This window comes from Lutjanus erythropterus, chromosome 6, assembly GCF_056507025.1.
Source record: "Lutjanus erythropterus isolate fLutEry1 chromosome 6, fLutEry1.hap2, whole genome shotgun sequence".
In the NCBI taxonomy this organism is placed as follows: domain Eukaryota; kingdom Metazoa; phylum Chordata; class Actinopteri; order Lutjaniformes; family Lutjanidae; genus Lutjanus; species Lutjanus erythropterus.
This window is the reverse complement of record NC_139322.1, coordinates 16,336,984-16,354,741: the sequence shown is the minus strand read 5'-3', so window position 1 is coordinate 16,354,741 and position 17,758 is coordinate 16,336,984. Positions and strand designations below refer to the sequence as shown.

The following is a 17,758-nucleotide window of genomic DNA, read 5'->3' as shown; positions in this document are numbered from 1 at the left end:
TAATGAAGTAAAAATGACAAATATTGACTGGTTCCACCTTCTCAAATGTGAGGTTTTTAGTAAAATAATTGCTGCAGGATACACTGAGCGTCACTCTGCAGGATGGTGTCATCAGGCTGGTTGGGATGCTGCATGGCGATGGCTTGTGGAAATTCCCCCAGCATCCTTTGCTGGAAGTCCTCCAGCCGTTCATAATCATAACCACGACAAACAAACTCCTTGTTCTGCAGAAACAGGACGACAACAGCCGGATTTATTCCAGACTGACAGTGACATGCTGATGAGTAACTGATGCACACGACTCTGAGACCTCGAGTGAACTACAAACTAACAAGTGAACTTCTGCTCTGGGTTTTAACCTACGCCAGGAAGACGTAGGTTTGTCAACAGGATTATGAAATAAATACTGCCCGATTTGGGTGGAATTCAGTGGAAGAGTGTAAGAAGGGCAGAGGAAGAACTCATTAAACTTATTTAGTGACTTCTTGTTAAAGTAATCTGTAACTTTTTTGGTTTTATTGGCTTCAAATGCAATTATAATGTTTCTTTAATGTCTTATTTTTATGTATTTCTAAGACCCTGCAAAGCACTTTGGAGCAGATCAGAATCACAGGGGGACCCACAAATTATCTTCCCCATTCTTTAACATTACAAGATAATGACATTTGGCCATTGCAGAGGTCTGCACATCATCACCCTTTAATTTGACATGAAGAACCTGTTATCAGTTTTTTAATATCCTTTATTTAACCAGGTTAAAGCCTCATTGAGATCAAAAATCTCTTTTTCAAGAGTGACCTGGCCAAGAGGGCGGCATAAACATCACTTGGTTGCTTATTTACAAATCTAGAAGTTGTAGTAACCTCATCATGTATTTAAAGTCTTGTTTCTAGCCACGTGGTGATTGTAAGTCAACATTCACTCTCTTTTTGCTCTCTACCAACCCTTGAGGGAACTATCTGACTCTTTAGCTGCTAAATGCTCCACTATGTTCACCAGCTGGCTGGTAACTGTGTCTGTCTGCTAAGCAGGTAGTGTGCAGTGGGTTTTTTTTTAGAGATTTTTTATGCTGAAAATAGCTGCTAATGTGGCCGAAAATGACACTATGAGAGCAGGGAGAGTGATTCAAAACACTAAAGTTGCAGCTGAACAATGAGTAAGTAACTATGAAGCTCTTTAAACTCAAGAGGACCTGCAGATTCCAGTGATAATTCTCTGCAGCTTCATCACCACAGGAGACCCCTTATAGTCACTTTAAAGGACCAATGTGTAGGATTTAGTAGCAGTTTGTAAATTGCAAATGAATACTGCTTGACTAACCCTCCCCTTCCAAGCGTGTAGGAGAAACTATGGGAGCTGCGAGACACTCAAAAAAAAACAAAAAAAACACCAAAGGTCCTCTCTAGAATTAGTATTTGGTTTGTCCATGGCAGCTTCTATGGAAAGAGCCTCTGCAATCATAAACGGCTCATTCTCAGTTAACAAAAACAGTGATTACAGACTAATGAAAACATACTAATGAATATTATACTCCATTTCTGCCCTATTTTGCCAATAAAGTCCCATAAATCTTACACACTGGAGTTTTAATGAAATATATTAGGTGTAATCAACAACAAATTTCACATTAAGGCTTGTTATTTTTCTGCACATAAAGGCTGGAATTGATTGAATAAGCCTAAATGAAATGAGGTTGAGGCTCTGTTGAGATTCATGATATCAAAAGCTGGGATGGCTGGTAGAGAGACACCCCACGCAGCTCCAAATAGTTAATTAGCCCCACTGTTTTTAGTTGCACTACTGCTGCACATCCCACCGCTATTTTTTCTGCCAGCACAAACCAATACGCCACATACCAGCTGGAGCTATTCGTTTATTTAGTCGCATTTTCAACGACTTTCGGTCCAGCACAAACTGCTGCAGCTAACACTGTTCCCTGATGAAGCATGAAGGAGCTGCGTAACTGTCTGCATCAGCAGAATCACAACTGTGTCAGGACAGACGAGATGAGGCCGGACTTATTAGTTTGTCTTACCCTGAGGAAGAAAGGAAACTTCCTGCCATAGAAGCCCATTCGGAAGAACTCTGGTTCAATCCTCTGCTGCTCGATGATGTTGTCATAGTACGCTGCCTCCATTTTCTGTCACACAATGATAAACATGCAAAAGAGTCATGGTGAATAATGATTTAATCACACACATTACTGGATCGTCTGCGTTTCCTGATGAATGTGGGTGTGAACAGGTAATTAGGACATCGTGTTTGACGCCATACACACTTCACAGCGCATAAGAGTGATGACAATGACAGAGGAGCTGAAAGTCTCACCTTCCAGCAGCATCACGAAGAGGATGCTGGTTTGATATTAACAGCAGAAACAGGAGGCATGCAAGCCTTTACTCACCCGTATCCAGCTGAGGCTCTGATAATCATATAAAGTCTCGTACTGGAAAGCCAGCTCCCGGCAGAGAGAGATCCCATATTCCCAGCACTGCAAAGTCAGACACAGAAGAAGAAATCATTAAAGCTTAATTTATCGTTTATGATAAAGAGACATCATCGATAAAATGACAGTGTGAGATTGGAAAACTTTGGAGTCATCTGAGACAGAGTAAGTATACAAGTATACAAATAAAGTTGTTCATATACGCATATAAAAAGAGATGTGGAAGTGAGGAAAAAAACCTTTTTGAGGGTTTCCATCAGTCTTATTTGCCTACTGAACTATATTTATCTAATGCAAAGGTCAAAGCTAAAAGTGGGAATAGAAAATTTGGAATTCAATACAGCTTCAGAATGTGTGTGATCACTGTGTGGACACCAAAGACAATTTTGCTGCCTTTGCTGGACAATAAAGTTAATTTTATTCTATTCTAAAAAAAAATATCACCTTTGCAATTTAATGTTTTAATGAGCATTCCTCAGAAGAAAATGATAAAATATGTAGCATATATATAGATATACTTGTTTTCTTTTAGTCCAGCTTCTAATTTTCCAATGACTAATGAACTGGTGTCATCAGTCTACAGGTTGTTCTTTGAGCACATATAAATTTCTTTTTGTCCAGAGGCCATATTGCAGAAACTTCCCCTCTTCAGTTTTAAGTTAAGATGGGAAGAATCTAAGTTTCCCACTTTGGCATTACAGAGGAAAATCCTATATAACTTTGGGAGTCTAGTCTTATCTTACTTCATTGTATGTTATCTCAGATTAGAAAATCCTAAACACTCAACCCAGCATCGCTTATCAACTTTTATGTCTGTTACCTAGCAACCAACACTACTTTTCTTATCTCACCGGGCTAAACAACTTTATAACTGTTGGTTTTTAAATATATCGACACATACTGAAACATGGAGCAAAAACAACGATGGGTCATATCCTTTTCCTATCTTCAGTTAGGATAGGAGCATAACTTAAGAAGTGTTCATCTGTAATGATTTATTACCATGGTTATGAAACAAACAGTTAGGGAGTTTCTGTAATACAGTCACTGGATCAGGTTTAATGTTTGTAGCAGCAGGTAATTCCACAGGTACAGACCAGCTAAGAGCAGCAATAAAAAAAACGAGAGATGACACAGAGTTAATGAAGGAGGCCACTTTTATTTCCTCCTCAGCTGCTCCCACAGTCCAGAGGGCATTGTCCTCTGCACAGCGCAGAGACCAGTCCTCTAATTTAATTTGGTGGATGAATACCAGCCAGGGAGGAGCGATTCAGGGGAACAAATCACATTTGAGCGGACATCTGACCCCTACTGAATATTATTGTGATGTGGGAGAAGGCTACTTGTTTGTATTTATATTATATGATATTCACTGTTTGATTTAGTACAGAAGACCGTGTCGTGATGCAGGTTATATGCAAAATAAAACGATTTTGCTTTGATAATCCACATTTCTGGCTCTTACCACTAGAAAGGATGCTGGAATAAAGCTTGTGAATGAGGTACATTTACATGCAACAATGAGGTACTTCCTTCAGTATTTCCATTTCAAACTAATTTATACTTCTACTTCAAATTTTTGTTGTTATAGTCGATACAATTTTACATTTAACATTTGATGCCCTGCTGCCCAATAAAACATAAAGTAGTTAAAATTAGCTCCACCTCCACAAATTACAACACTTACATGTCACTATGTAGCCTATCAGTAATAAAATCAAATAATCTAATATACCAAACATATAATGGCAGATGTTTTGCATAACAAGTATTTTTTTACAATTATTATTTTATGTATATTTTTTTTTACTAATAATACTGTGCTTTTACTCAAGTATTGCTGGAGGTATTGCTGATTAAACTTTACTAAGTAAAGGTTCTCAGTACTTCTCCACCTCTGCACCTCTCTATAAATCTAGTTACATAGGTGCAAGCATTATTTTAAAAAATACTGTCTATAAAATACTGCATACATTGCATGTCCTGCCAGGACTGTGCATATATGTAAATATGCAATTGTGTGCAATTGTTGCATGATGCAGCATATTTATTATCACCTCTTATTTGACAATGCAATGCAAAAAATAACATGCAGCATGACACAACATGCTCACTAGTCTCAATTTGTACTGTATTATTTTTACCGTAATCTTCAATTTGAAGATAATTCTTGTATTCAAATTTTTAAACTTTTCTTCTTTCACTGCACTGTATCATGTTGTACATTTGGTGAACAAAGTGATCTTGATTCTGAGATAAATTATAACAGAGTCATAAAAAAAATCACATTGTGGTGGCAAAATATGTAAAACGTGGTAAAAACTTTGAGAAAGATAAGAACAAGTACAACATTGTAATGAGGGTTAATGAAGGCAAAATTTAATTATCTTTGGGAACAGCTGCAGATGAGAAAAAAAGCCACTTGAAAATTGTAAAAGAAACATTTAAAAGAGCTGCAAAAGTTAATGTGACTTTCATTTATCTGAGATGATTTAGTTTCTGATGTGACTTGTCCAGCAAAAACCCTCTAACACTCTTTCATCACTATGAAGTCAACTTGGCCTCTGTTTTGACGTTTTACTGTGTGAGCTTCAGTTCAGCCAAAAGCTGCTGCAGGTCACAAATGATGAGCTTTTAACTGGCTCAAAGTCAGTCAAAACAGAGTCAGAGATGAAGCTGTAAAGATTCACTCGCCTTGCCCTTGTTGAAGTAGTGGAGGATTTTACGACTCAGGTTCTCTTTGCGCTGCCACTCGCTCTGACAGGGGTAGTGGAGGAAGTCCCTCAGGGGCCGGTCCTCCCACTGCAGCAGCTCCCAGTACAGCAGCAGGGTGAACGCCGCCTCTGTTGGCGAGGAGGGAACAGGTCAAAGGTCAGCAGACTAAAAGGGTCATGATCTGCTCTCTAGTACGGCTGCAGATGTTGTGATGTCTGGCCACAGAGATGAGCTGATATCTTCGGGACATTTTGGGTCGAGTTTTTGTGAACAGATGGCGTTTGACACAAAGCGCAGTGAGCAGTACAGAGCACAGGCTGCCTGCAGCACGGTGAGTGTGCGCTGGTGTATCACTGGCCAGAGGTGAAAAGTACACCTGCACAGTTGAGATCAGCTGCTCTCAGTCCCTATTACGGGTTTTATCAGTTGCTTTGGAACAATCCTCAAATGAAAATCATGATCCTCAAAACTAGATGCACAGGAAAGTCTGAGAGTTTCTAAGTTATAAATATATATTTTATTTATTTTGCATGGCAATATTGTATCGATGCGTGTACATCAATACTCGGTGTTGATCTTTTATTGCATAAATACTGCAATATAATGCAACAATACAATACTGCAAATACAAATTAAGCTTTTGGTACTAGAATAATAAAATAAATTGCTTCGTCAGTCCACTAGATGGTGCTGAGTTTTGTTCCAGTGAGGTCAGCAGAGGTCACGATCATCAGCAGGACAGGTAGATTTTTTATGACAGTGTTGGTCAGTCTGTGTCTGCTTGACAGTCTCATTGTGCTGCAATACAAATGACTGAAGTGAGTGAAAATTTTATCCTATTATATAAAAGAGATGTCAAATTTTTCTTTGGGGAAAAATGTAACTAAATAAACAGTGGACACTGGTGTTTGTAAGACATGAGTTTAATCAGTCAGCTGTAAAAGATATAACTTTACTTTTGGGTGACTGTAAGTGAGTCTCAATTATCAGGTTTCCATCCATGTATCGCAAATATTAACCGAATTTGGAGTAAATCTGAAAAGGAAAATGTGAATAAATGTTTGTTTCCATTCATTACAGTTATGTGAATATCAGGAGTTGGCTCATCGAGATAAACAATAGGAGACACCAATTCTCCAGTCAGAAACCATTTTACCACTGTAGAGGAAATAGGCACAATGAGATGACATGGTTAAAGAAGCGCCAGTCAAGCCTCAAATGGTGAAAAACAACGTAGAAAACAGGATACTTCAAAAAGGTGCATAAAAATACACTGATGGAAACACAGTCAGTGTGACCTGACACAGGGGTTCCCAAACAAAGTTACGACTCCCCAGAATAGATGCATGTTTGACCACGGACCCCAATCTGAGATTATTTTGTCTTTGTCTCTTTTTTTTTAAGTTTGAAGATAAAAGTTTTTATTCCTCCTTTTGCTGGGGACGCCCCACAACCCACTTAGACTCCTGTTGGTCCCTAGACCCCAGTTTGAAAACCACTGACATAAAAAAACACAATATTAGTGACATTTTAGTGTCACACTGAAATAGTTTGTTCGACATTTGACTGTAAAACTATATAAAAGACAAACAAAATAACATAAAATAACATAAAAAACAACTGTAAAGCAGCACACTCCCTACCACTGAGTACTGACTGTAATGAAGGAAAACATTGTGAAAACTGATTTTGTAACGTAATGAATAAAGTAGAGCTTAAAGTATTGATTAGTCAATTGGCAGCTGGCAATTGGTTTCTCAGTTTTGATCATTTGCTTCTATTCTTTGTCTTGTGAGATAATAAATCAAATATCTTTAGGGTTTTCACTGTTACTCTGAAAAAAAAACAGCTAATTGATGACATCACCTTGGGGTTTAGAAATTCAGATTTTTTTTTAAATAGTTTTTTTTCACATTTTACAGACCGATCAAGATAATCTGCAGGTTATAAATCTAATCATTAACTGCTACAGTAAAATAAGGAGTGCAAAAACATGAATCTACTGCATCCACAGTATAAAACCAAGGAGAAATGACACCTCTTCCCAAGTTCAATTCATATCTTTGTAGATAAGAAAGTTTTTTTAGGCAGACAGTGATTCACATATAAAAACGTGCAATCACGATCCAACTCTGCAGAGCACTAATATGTGTTTCAATTATCCTGCCAGCTGCCTGTTGTTTGTTTTACGTAAGTGATGAATAAGGTTGCATTTAATTAGTCATATTTGGCTACATTTACATGCACACAATAAAGCCTCTACTGCCAACAAATGTGAGTAAAGCAAGAACACTTAAGCCATTTACACGATTACATAAACTGACAACTTCCCCTGATTTGCTGTTTACATGATTGAGAGTGGCATCACCAGACCTGATTAAAATTTACTGCATCCCCGTGCCAAATTACTAATTTAGTCTTTTTATAATGTATAATTCACACGTTTTAAAAATCCTGGAATTACAAGCAACATGAAAAGGGCTGGCGTTCAATCCAAGTGGAGTCTTCATGTTAAACTGCCAACACATATTTATCTCAACCTACCTCCTGACATTTAGTCTGTCTATTTATCCTGTCAGAGAGTATTTAACTTGTTTTCACGAAACTGTCTTATCTATTATTTTCTTAAACTGTGGCTGAACAAGGAATCCAGACTGCTGTGATGGAGTTTCACTAGTTCTTATAAGATGATGCCCCCAGACTTTCTGTTGTGATTGCTGAATGCAGACCTGCTTTTTAACATTTTAATTTTCATTTATCATTGTTGTAGGCCTACATTTATTTATGTGCTCTCCAACTGTAAAAATGTGAATTAAAAAAAAAAAAAGGTTTTGTCAGTTAAAATTTGCCTTGCATCAATTTTTCCTCTAAATTTAACTGGTTGCTGGTCTCGGGTTTCCCTGAGCTAGCCGTGGATGCTACATTAAAAAAATAAATAAAGAAAGAAAGAAAGTCTCAGAGGAATTTAATAGTTGTGGCTCCAGACAGATTCGTTTAGGGAATTTCTGGCCTAAAATGGCTCTTTTGAGAGTAAAGGTTGCAGATCCCAGAACTAGAGAGAACTCTTTGCTGAAAACAAGAAGTTATCCAGGTCTGAAACTTTCACCTTCAAAGACTTTAAACACTTTCTCTGATTAGGGCTCCATGTGCTAATAAGAGTCGTAAAGATTAATGATAAACATTTGCGCTGCCCTGACAGGAACAGCAACAAAATTAACAAGAGGATGAGGATCAAGCACAATCTGTACACGCCCACACAGTCCTGAAGGTGCAGTCACACCAGATTTCATCAGGCGAAATTTTCCTGCAACAGCAGCAGCAGCATCCCTCCTTCTCTGCTGTTTGGATTATTTTGCAGTGCAGTTATAAAACACGGATATAAACGATCAGTATTTTCTGAATGTGAAGTTACTACCAACCACTTCTTTAAAACACGGCTGGACATTAGAGAGCCTTGTGATCATTTTGTTTGTCAAAGTTCAGACTGAGCACAACCACAGTCTTCAGAGAAATTAATTAAACTCACTCTAGTGGACTGACCTTGTAAAAGAAAAAAATCAAGTTTTTCAAGTATTTCTATTCCCTCCTTTAAGATGCGATAACTAAGTAATGTGATATTAATTTTATTGATGTTTTTCTCCTTGTTTCTTTGCTACCTGGTTGTTGCTTCCCCGATATAACGTGTACTCCATAAAATGTATAAAACGGTAAAAAAATGTTGATCAGTGCTTCCCAAAGCCCAAGATGACGTCCTCAAACGTCTTGTCCAAAGCCAAAAGATATTCAGTTTACTTTAATGAAACTAGAAAAACATTTAAAAAGCTCAAATCAGAGAACTGATTAATCCATGATAAAAAATAGTTGGTGATTAATTTGATAACTGATACATAATTGATGAATTGTTGCAGTTCTACTTTGATATATTTTTATTTAATTCTTTCATATGACTTTTTACTTCAGTATTATTGTGGTTTATAATTTCTTAAATTGCAAATTAAACAAAGCAAACTAATTAATGGAAGTGAAATATGTTTTAACCACAACTCGACAAGATCGCCTGTGTGGGTGTATATGAAGGGACTTTGCAAGGACTTTAACCGAATGAAACACAGCCAAGGTTCTGCTGCATGTAACTTTTTTTCTGCAGCCATAAGCCTTTTCTCCTACATCTATTCTGCTTCTATTTCTTTGGTAAAATCCAGTGAAGAGAAGGCGACACATGCGGAGCAACACGGCCAAGGTGAGGCAAATGTTGATTTAGTCTGACTAAACTTTTTTCAAAAAAATTTCAGCTACTTCTTAATACACAGCCCATTCACTATGTTTACATGGTCTATAGAATTAAATAGAGTAGAATAGAAAATACCTTATTGTCTAATAATGACAAATGGCAGAAATTTGTCTTTGTTTACATGTGCAGAAAAAACAAGAACACTAAAAACACAACCACATAAAACATCAAAAATACATTTACATAGAGCCACAATAGAAGCTCCATTAGAAAGAGCACCAGGTGCTTGATGTTGAGGACTGAGTCGGGGTTAGAAGACAGATTAAATAGATGTAAAGTGCTGTGTGCTGAGGACGCAGGCTGACTTCAAAAAGTGACTGTCCTTACTGATTAAGATATGTCATGGCAACGGGAACATGGTTTATACTTACTGTATATTGCATGTACTTCTTATACTTTGTACCACTAGAACTACTTTACCTGGAACAAAGCCTCCATCATAAACCATCATAAACCAAGCGCCATCATAAAAATGACCCAGCCTCAGAGTTACCTGTGAAGTCCTCTGCTTGGAGATGCAGGTCACACAGCTTGTGGATGTAACGGATGTACATGTCTTCCTTGTTGACTTCTGATTTGTAGAAGTTCTGGGGTTGAATTAAAAACAAAATGAATGGTTAAAATATTATTCCGTGTGTGTAAATGTTCATAAAACCAGACTTAAGAGTCGTGGATGTCTCACCATAAGGTTGACAGATCCACCAATTTTCTTGTTCTCCATCTCATCTCCTTTCATGCAGTCCCTGAACAAAAAACAACATTTATTTTCCTCATTGCTCTTTAATTTCATGACCATTAGTGCTATTACGTGCAGCTTAATCTCAGCACCTGTAATCCAGCAATCGCTCAACAAGTCTTGTGACCGATGTGACGAATGAGATGCCCGTCTCTCTCCAGGTCTCTTGCTCGATCTTCTCCAGCAGGCTGCACAGAAAACACAGTCACATGGTCTCACTAACACTCTATTTACCAGCACATAGAACCTGGAAATGTTGAGTACCCCAAAGTTTTACGTTAGAAACGTATAGCATGGATCAACAGCATTTAGAAACTGTCAGATTCTAACTTGCATATGTTGAGCAATTTGTATAAACAGCATAATTAGCATTAATTAGCATAATACTTGGGTGGTTTGGGGGGTTATTGTAGGATTTTCATCTCCTTTTTGGACAGTTTTGATGAAGTTTTAGTTGATTTAGAAGTTTTAGGGAATGCTAATTGATTGGACTGGATGGATAACTTATGTAATGTAAGTAATCGAAGTAACTTCAACTTGATTATAAATTGTAGGATATTTAAGAACACCTCACAAGTTTTCTGTCCAGTCTATTCAATCAGAGTACTCTAAAACTTATAAATTAACGAAAACTTTTTTTTTAAAATTGGCCCACCAGGAGTTGAAATATGGCCACTTCATGTTTAAACAGCCATTATAATTTTTTTAATGGATTTAGCATCCTCAATAACATGTAAGATTACTCTAATGCTGTCCAAATCGACCAAGCAGTTGCTGAAATATTGTCTAAATAGATGATTATGGTAAGTAATAGGGACGTACAAATATATCAAATATTTCAGTAGCACAATAAAAAAAAGTGCCTGTGACAGTTCATGCAAATTTTTTGCAGACACTTTAGTCATGGCTTGCATTTAACTTCATAAGGAGAAGGAAATTAGAGGCACTTTAAGTTAAAAGCAAAAATCATTATATAATATTACGATAAATGTTGTATCATAGACTTCTTATCATGGTAATATGATACTTTGGGTTTTTGGTATCATTACATCCCTACAAAGTAATGCTAACTAAATATGCAAATTGCAACATATGTAAGTTAGCATCCATCAGTTTTGTGCTGGTGACGCATACTGTATATTTCTAACATAAAACTTTGTGGTACTCAACAAAGACTGCAGAGGTGATGAGCAGAAGAGGTAAAAAGATATGAATTAAAATGTGTTTTAGTCTGAGCTGGGAGTGCATTTCATCTCACCTTGGATACGGACCGAACAGCTGGGTCCTGGAGTGTGACAGCCAAACAACACAGAGAAGTACGTTAGGAGGAAATAATATGAGAGCAGCGTCACTCTGAGTATCACTTCACAGCCTCACTAAACACAGGTTTCATGCTTACAAAAGGCTGAAGAGCTCTCTGTGATTATCATCGCCTTTCCCATCCGACACCATGCTGTCCAGCTTATCCATCAGCTCTGCTTCCACCTACACACACACACACACACACATTCAGCCAGAAGATGTGGGTATGTTATGTGACAAAAAAGTTGTCTGTTTTGATCTGCAGCGGCTCACAGTCTGAAGCTCATAACATGATACAGTAATGTCATAATGACCTGTTTGAAATTGCCGTTTTTCCTCTGCTCCCAGTCCATCATGTCGTGGAAAATGGGGATCATAATATTCCGAACCTCCGTCTGAGGAACCAGGGTGACGCCGAGGAAGGGACCCATCATTCCTGGGATGAAGTGGGGCTTGTTGTCACCTGGATTATACAGATTCACGCAAACAGGGGCACATTGCTCTCGTTAATTTCATCAAAATCTAAAGGCGGGTGCTTCACTGTGATATGTATGTGCGTGTGGGGAGGATGGTTTTTATTGTTAACGAAGATTAAACTAAAAACTAAAACTTGAACTTGCTTAATTGAAATAAAAATAAAAACAGAGGCATTTGTGCATCTGTTTATTGAGGCCGAGTGTGTAAAAACTAAACTAAAACATTTTTAAACAACAAAAACTAAAAAAGGAACAAACCCACTCTGGAAACAAACGTGAACTAAACAAAACAAAACAAAAAAAACTTATGAAAAACAATCAAACTGTAACACAAAACTATAATCACTCTGGTGTGGAGGTCAGTTGTCTCACGCACCTAATTTCTGCCACATGCTGAAGAGCTCATAACCCATCATCACTCTCATGTCTCCATACCTACAAAGAAAAGAGTGAAAAAGTTAAAAAAGTTAGATCAACCTGTATTAGAAAGAATGCACACAGTGAATATCAGGCTTGGGCGGCTGGAGGAATATCTCGACTTTTTGGGTGATTTTTTTTTTTTTTTGCAAATTTAATGGTCTACCTCCAAAGAAAGAGCAAAAGCCACAGCTCAGGGACAGACTCTCATTCAGCTGCACAGTTATACACCCACTGAGCGGAAGAACGAGTGGGAGGAAAACAGCCTGTAAAGGCAGAACATTTTCACATTTAACTTGGTGAATTAAGGATTTACTTCAACCAAACCAGAGTTGGTGAGATGGGTTTGGTGAGTTTTCATTTGTTTTTCTGCTGAGAAATCTGTATAGTGGTATTTTTTCAGTTTAATATTCTGCTTAAATTCAAAATACGCACGTTCTGCTGCTAAGGGTCTCTGTCACATTCAAAAAATATCAAAAGATGACATTGTGAAGTAGTAAAGTAGATAACTGGAGTTGTTTTCTTCACTTTTAAACAACCACCACTGCAGATGACTCAGGCAGAAAATCATGTTCATGGTAATATAATCAAGGCAATATTAAGTTTTATTCATGTTATGTTTCGCTCACATGTATCCAACATATCCCAAGTTCTCCACAAAGTTATGGCAACTAGCTGGAAACATCTAGCAAGAAACGTTACATTACCTTAAAAAATTATGGATTTATTTGTGTTTGATATTTTGAGAGTTTATATTGTTTATTTATTGGACGTAACAAACATACACAGCTTTTTTCCCAGATGAAACTCCAGAGGGGACACAACTAATATTGCCAGCTGGAAAATTTTAACATATCACCCAATCCTAATGAATTTGAAACCTAATGAATGCTGGTTTCTTACTTGTCGAGGACTTTCTTTCTCTTGGCCGGGCCGAGCGCCTCCAGCTGCAGACTGGGCTGGTTGATGTACAATACAGTGAGGCTAAAAAAGGAGTTCCACACCTGACACGTACCACAGACAAAAACAAAGGTCAATAAAACTGACATTGAATTATTAAGTTTCAGAAAGTGAATTATGAAAACGCATCATGTTGTGGCTCCGTGGTGTGGTGGGTATCCTCACTGCTGGCCCCCCATTGATCAGACACCCACCTTGAAATCAAAATCTGCCTCTGAGAAGTTCTTGTGCAACGCTGGAGACAGGAACTGTGTTGTCACCACGATGATACTGCAGAAAGCAAACATTACACTGTCAGCTTACAAAACGAGGTAGCTGCCAAAAATAGATGAAGAAATTTGCAACACAAGCGTCACCTTCAGAGCAGGATTATCTGAAAAGAGTCTGATCTAATGGTTGGCTGTATTCCCTTACCATCTCCGGGACAAAGGCTGCACGACAGAAATGGAAAAGCAGACTCACTGACTAGTTAGGAGCCTCATGACACTCCAGTCTCGGGGGAAGATAGTCAGTTTCATCAGATTGCGGAACACGCAGAAGATCTTCAACAGGAACTCCTGCCAGGGAATATATTAAGAACGTGAATGCAGTGAAGGTATGTAGTAAGCACGCTGCAGCAAAATGCTGTAATCACGTTCAGCTCTGTGACTCAGAGAGTTTCTCACCTTCAGCTCTTCCTTGCTGTGGAAGTTGTTGAGTAGATGGTGAAAGTGTATCTCTGTCATCTGCCGAAGCAGAGAGAGAAGGCAGGAAACGTACTCCCCCTGCACGGAAGAAAAGGACAAATATAGGCACACATTTTCAAAAAAAGGTTAATCAACTCAAAATATTCCAACTCAGTAACACACCAAAGTGTGTAATACAGGGTCCCTACACCTTTTCAAAACGCAAATTCAAGCACCGTTCAAGCATTTTCAAGGTGCATTTCCAGGTTTTTCCAGCACCTTTTAGCAGTGGTAAAATACATATTTGTACACAAAATGATTATTTAACTCCATCACATTAAATCAGTTTTTCCTGTGCTATAAAAAACAATATTGTGTTTCCTAATAGATTTTAATAAGGGTGACAAAATAAGGAAAACACAACAAAGTTTTATGTTTCACAGTGTGTCACCTGTTTGAGCCGATATTAACACTTGAGCGGAATCATCAACTTCTCATCATTTTGTGCGAAAGCCAAAAGCAATTAAGCTCTCTTATTTTATGTTTTTATCTAAGAAGCAAATTATTCAGTCAGATAGACATTTATTGTGAAAGTAGTGCAATTATATTTCCAGGCAGTTTCAAGCACATTATCCAAAATCCAAGCACCTTTCAGACCACCCTTAAATACCCTGTAGACCCGCTGGTACACTGTGACAGTGTCACGTTTTGCCTCGTCCAGGCATGAAAAGCACTCATTCTGCCAGCAAGTTAGTGATAACACATACGCAGCATCTAGTTAAACTTTCAAAATAAAACTTGTGGAGAAACATTTCAGGTGACGATCACAGTTTGAGTAGGTTTAGGAAAACTACTTCAAAGCTACTCCAAGGAAATCTTTTTGGTTGTAGAGGCCCCCTGTGGACAAAAGAAGTAGTGTTTCCACCGTAATAATCACAGAATATACCATTAAAATATCTAAAGAAAAATCTCCCCCTGCTTCATTTTAACTGGCTATCGTACCACGCACTGTGACTTATAACTGAATACATAAGCCAGTCTTCTCGCGGATGGTCTCATTAACTTATGTATGTCATATAGAGGCATCAGCAATAAAATGAGACTGTTTTATAACCAGTCAAAAACTCCTTGTAGTCGCTTTAAAAATAAATACTACTTAAAACAATCAACACAGGAATCGTCTCCTCGCTACACAGACTGTCTCGCCCTTTATACAACATTTGTCCTTTGCCCCCGTCATTACCGTCCCCTGCTGGTACTTCATCTTTATACACGTGACACTGTTAAATAACCTGAACATCCCAAAATGTTGAACTGGCATATAGAGGAGATCACAAATCGAAATAAAATGTGTAGACTCCCAAATGACAATCAATTTTAAATATCAGATTTGTTATATGAGATGAAGATTTTAGCTTAGCGTAATTCCACATTTCGGCCTACTTGAAATCTTTAATCTCTTTTAAAATAAATTGTAATATTAGCAGTAAAATAATTTAGTGTTTTAAATGACAGTTGTCTTTATGAACCTGCCATAATGCTGAATGGGCACTAAACTAAACTAAACTAAACTACACTAAACTAAACTAAACTAAACTGTCACGGTATCCCCTTGGGGGTCGGCAGAAGCACATTCTACATTGAGTAGTAGCTTACTGTTATCTCGGCAGTGCACTGGGGACAGCGTTGTCCTCTGGACGTCTCCACAGAGTGAGACTTGCTCATGATGGACAGCAGAGTCTGCAGCAGCACGTCCAGAAGGCTCTCCACCATCATCTCCACTTCCTCCTGAACAGAAGACTCCTGAGACACAGAGAGCAAGAGGAAGAAAGCAGAGAGTCAAAAATGCTGCTTAAACACTCAGACACGTGTTTGTGCAAACAATCTGCAGTTGCATTACCAAGAATCCATATGTTTTAAAAGTATACTATGCAGGGTTTTCCCAAAAAGACAATGTACTTATATAAAAATAATCCCTCTAAATCGAGAGTCAGCGACCTGCAGGCCTGAACTCGCATGCGGCTCTTTTGCCCCTCTCATGAGGCTCCCTGTGGCTTTGCCAAAAAAAATTATATGGAAATGAACACAGTTATTTTAGAAATATTTTAATATTCACTTAACATTGCTGCAGGCCTAAAGTGATTATTACATTCTCCAACTATAAAAATGTGTAACCTGGTCCCCAAATATAAATAAAAGTTTTAATATTTTTTCAGCTAAAATGTGCGTCATAGCCTACGTCTACAGCTCAGTGCCTTCGCCTCTAAATTTTGCTGGTGGCTTGTCTTCAGTCTCCCAAGGCTAGGCATGAATGCCAAATCTGAAAAAAGGGAAAAGTCTCAAAGGAAAATAGATACTTTGCAGCTCCAGACAAATTTTTAAAACATTTTTTAGCAAAGAAATGGCCGTTTTGATAGTAAATCATTACTAATGACCCACTGAGTGTGTGGTGGTGTCTGTCTCTGCAGAGACCACATGCCCTTTGCCTGCAGTTTCTTATTTTGTCATTATTTTTGCTGTGTTCTTGATGCTTTAACAAACCAAAGTATGAGTATTTATTTCAATCAATTATTAATCAAGTTTACAAACAGAAACTGAAAAATCCTGCATATTCCACACTTAAAAGGGAATTTTATATTGTATTTATTAATTCAATTTAACTTTTTTCATAGTTACTTGGGATTTCATCTATATCTTGTATGCATATGGTACTTTACCATGGAGCTAGTTTTAATTATGGAAAAGATGCTGCTTAGGATCCCAGAACAGATGAGCAGCTCCCTCTGCTGGCGCAGATGCAGGTGGATGTGATGCAGCACCACCGGCAGCAGAATACTGCGAGACTCTGAGGGAAGAGAGAGAAAGAAGAGGATAAAACTGAAAAGCTCTGTATGCACATTAGGCTTAGACACATATGGTTGTTCTGGGAAAGAAAACACTTTGCATAAAGCTTCACATTTGTCTCACCAGGGAAGAAGAAGAGGCGGCTCTCGACTGTGCGAGCGATGGACTGCAGTTTGACCACGTCCATGGACTGACCGATGTCCACTGTGCTCGGCATGCTCCCCAGGGTGCCCCTGACATATTCAGCGACCTCCTGAACAGTGAACATCTGCAGCAGCTCATCAAAGATATCAGGAAAACTGTTCAACAGAGCTGCCTGCAGGGAGAAACAAAGGACAAAAGAAGCTACACTTACATGTATAAAAACATCACTAAAATACCACTTCTAAGAAAACAGAATAGCCCAAAGTAAAGCCTGCTATTTATCTTCTAGAAGAATATATCTCTTTCCACAGCCATGATATCAGTATCTCCCTTTTCAGGCCCTAATAATAATAATAATAATAATCTGCACTACACCCAAGTCTAAAGCTTTGACTGCATATCAGTTACTTAAGAATACATTATCTTGTTTCTGCAGGCTGGTAGACGCACAGCCTCCGCTGTATTGTAGAACCAACACAGGGGGGCGCTGTGACTTACTGAGATGGATGACAGCCCCACAGCATGACCACAGAAAGGCATGCAGCTGATCACACCCCTAAACTGTCCAAGAGCAAGCCAAGGAGGGGGCAACAAGGGGCGGGGGTGAAGGATTGAAGCATGACAGAATGAAAAAGTGAAAAAAGTAACAAGAATAAAATGAGAAAAACAAGTTAACAAACAGAAATTAATCAATGAATCATGAATGCAAACTAAGAGGATGAATAAAAGAGAAAATAATGACAAAGATAAAATAAGACACAC

At 38.1% G+C, this 17,758-nt stretch overlaps 1 protein-coding gene across 5 annotated transcripts in view; it reads right to left on the bottom strand.

The window, feature by feature from the left end:
• Positions 1 to 17,758, bottom strand: part of LOC146325091 (dedicator of cytokinesis protein 3-like) — an 80,225-nt gene that overhangs the window by 12,961 nt on the left and 49,506 nt on the right. For all 5 annotated transcript variants that reach the window (XM_084720890.1, XM_084720891.1, XM_084720892.1 and 2 more), the window contains exons 24-41: positions 16,976 to 17,168; positions 16,726 to 16,853; positions 15,665 to 15,811; positions 14,009 to 14,107; positions 13,806 to 13,900; positions 13,538 to 13,613; positions 13,287 to 13,387; positions 12,343 to 12,401; positions 11,805 to 11,953; positions 11,588 to 11,673; positions 11,447 to 11,473; positions 10,281 to 10,376; positions 10,135 to 10,195; positions 9,946 to 10,039; positions 5,141 to 5,289; positions 2,405 to 2,491; positions 2,036 to 2,140; positions 83 to 224 (exon numbers count right to left, since the gene is read on the bottom strand). In XM_084720890.1, coding sequence (XP_084577016.1) covers positions 83 to 224; positions 2,036 to 2,140; positions 2,405 to 2,491; positions 5,141 to 5,289; positions 9,946 to 10,039; positions 10,135 to 10,195; positions 10,281 to 10,376; positions 11,447 to 11,473; positions 11,588 to 11,673; positions 11,805 to 11,953; positions 12,343 to 12,401; positions 13,287 to 13,387; positions 13,538 to 13,613; positions 13,806 to 13,900; positions 14,009 to 14,107; positions 15,665 to 15,811; positions 16,726 to 16,853; positions 16,976 to 17,168 — 1,894 coding nt within the window. The remainder of the gene's footprint in view (positions 1 to 82; positions 225 to 2,035; positions 2,141 to 2,404; positions 2,492 to 5,140; positions 5,290 to 9,945; positions 10,040 to 10,134; positions 10,196 to 10,280; positions 10,377 to 11,446; positions 11,474 to 11,587; positions 11,674 to 11,804; positions 11,954 to 12,342; positions 12,402 to 13,286; positions 13,388 to 13,537; positions 13,614 to 13,805; positions 13,901 to 14,008; positions 14,108 to 15,664; positions 15,812 to 16,725; positions 16,854 to 16,975; positions 17,169 to 17,758) is intronic.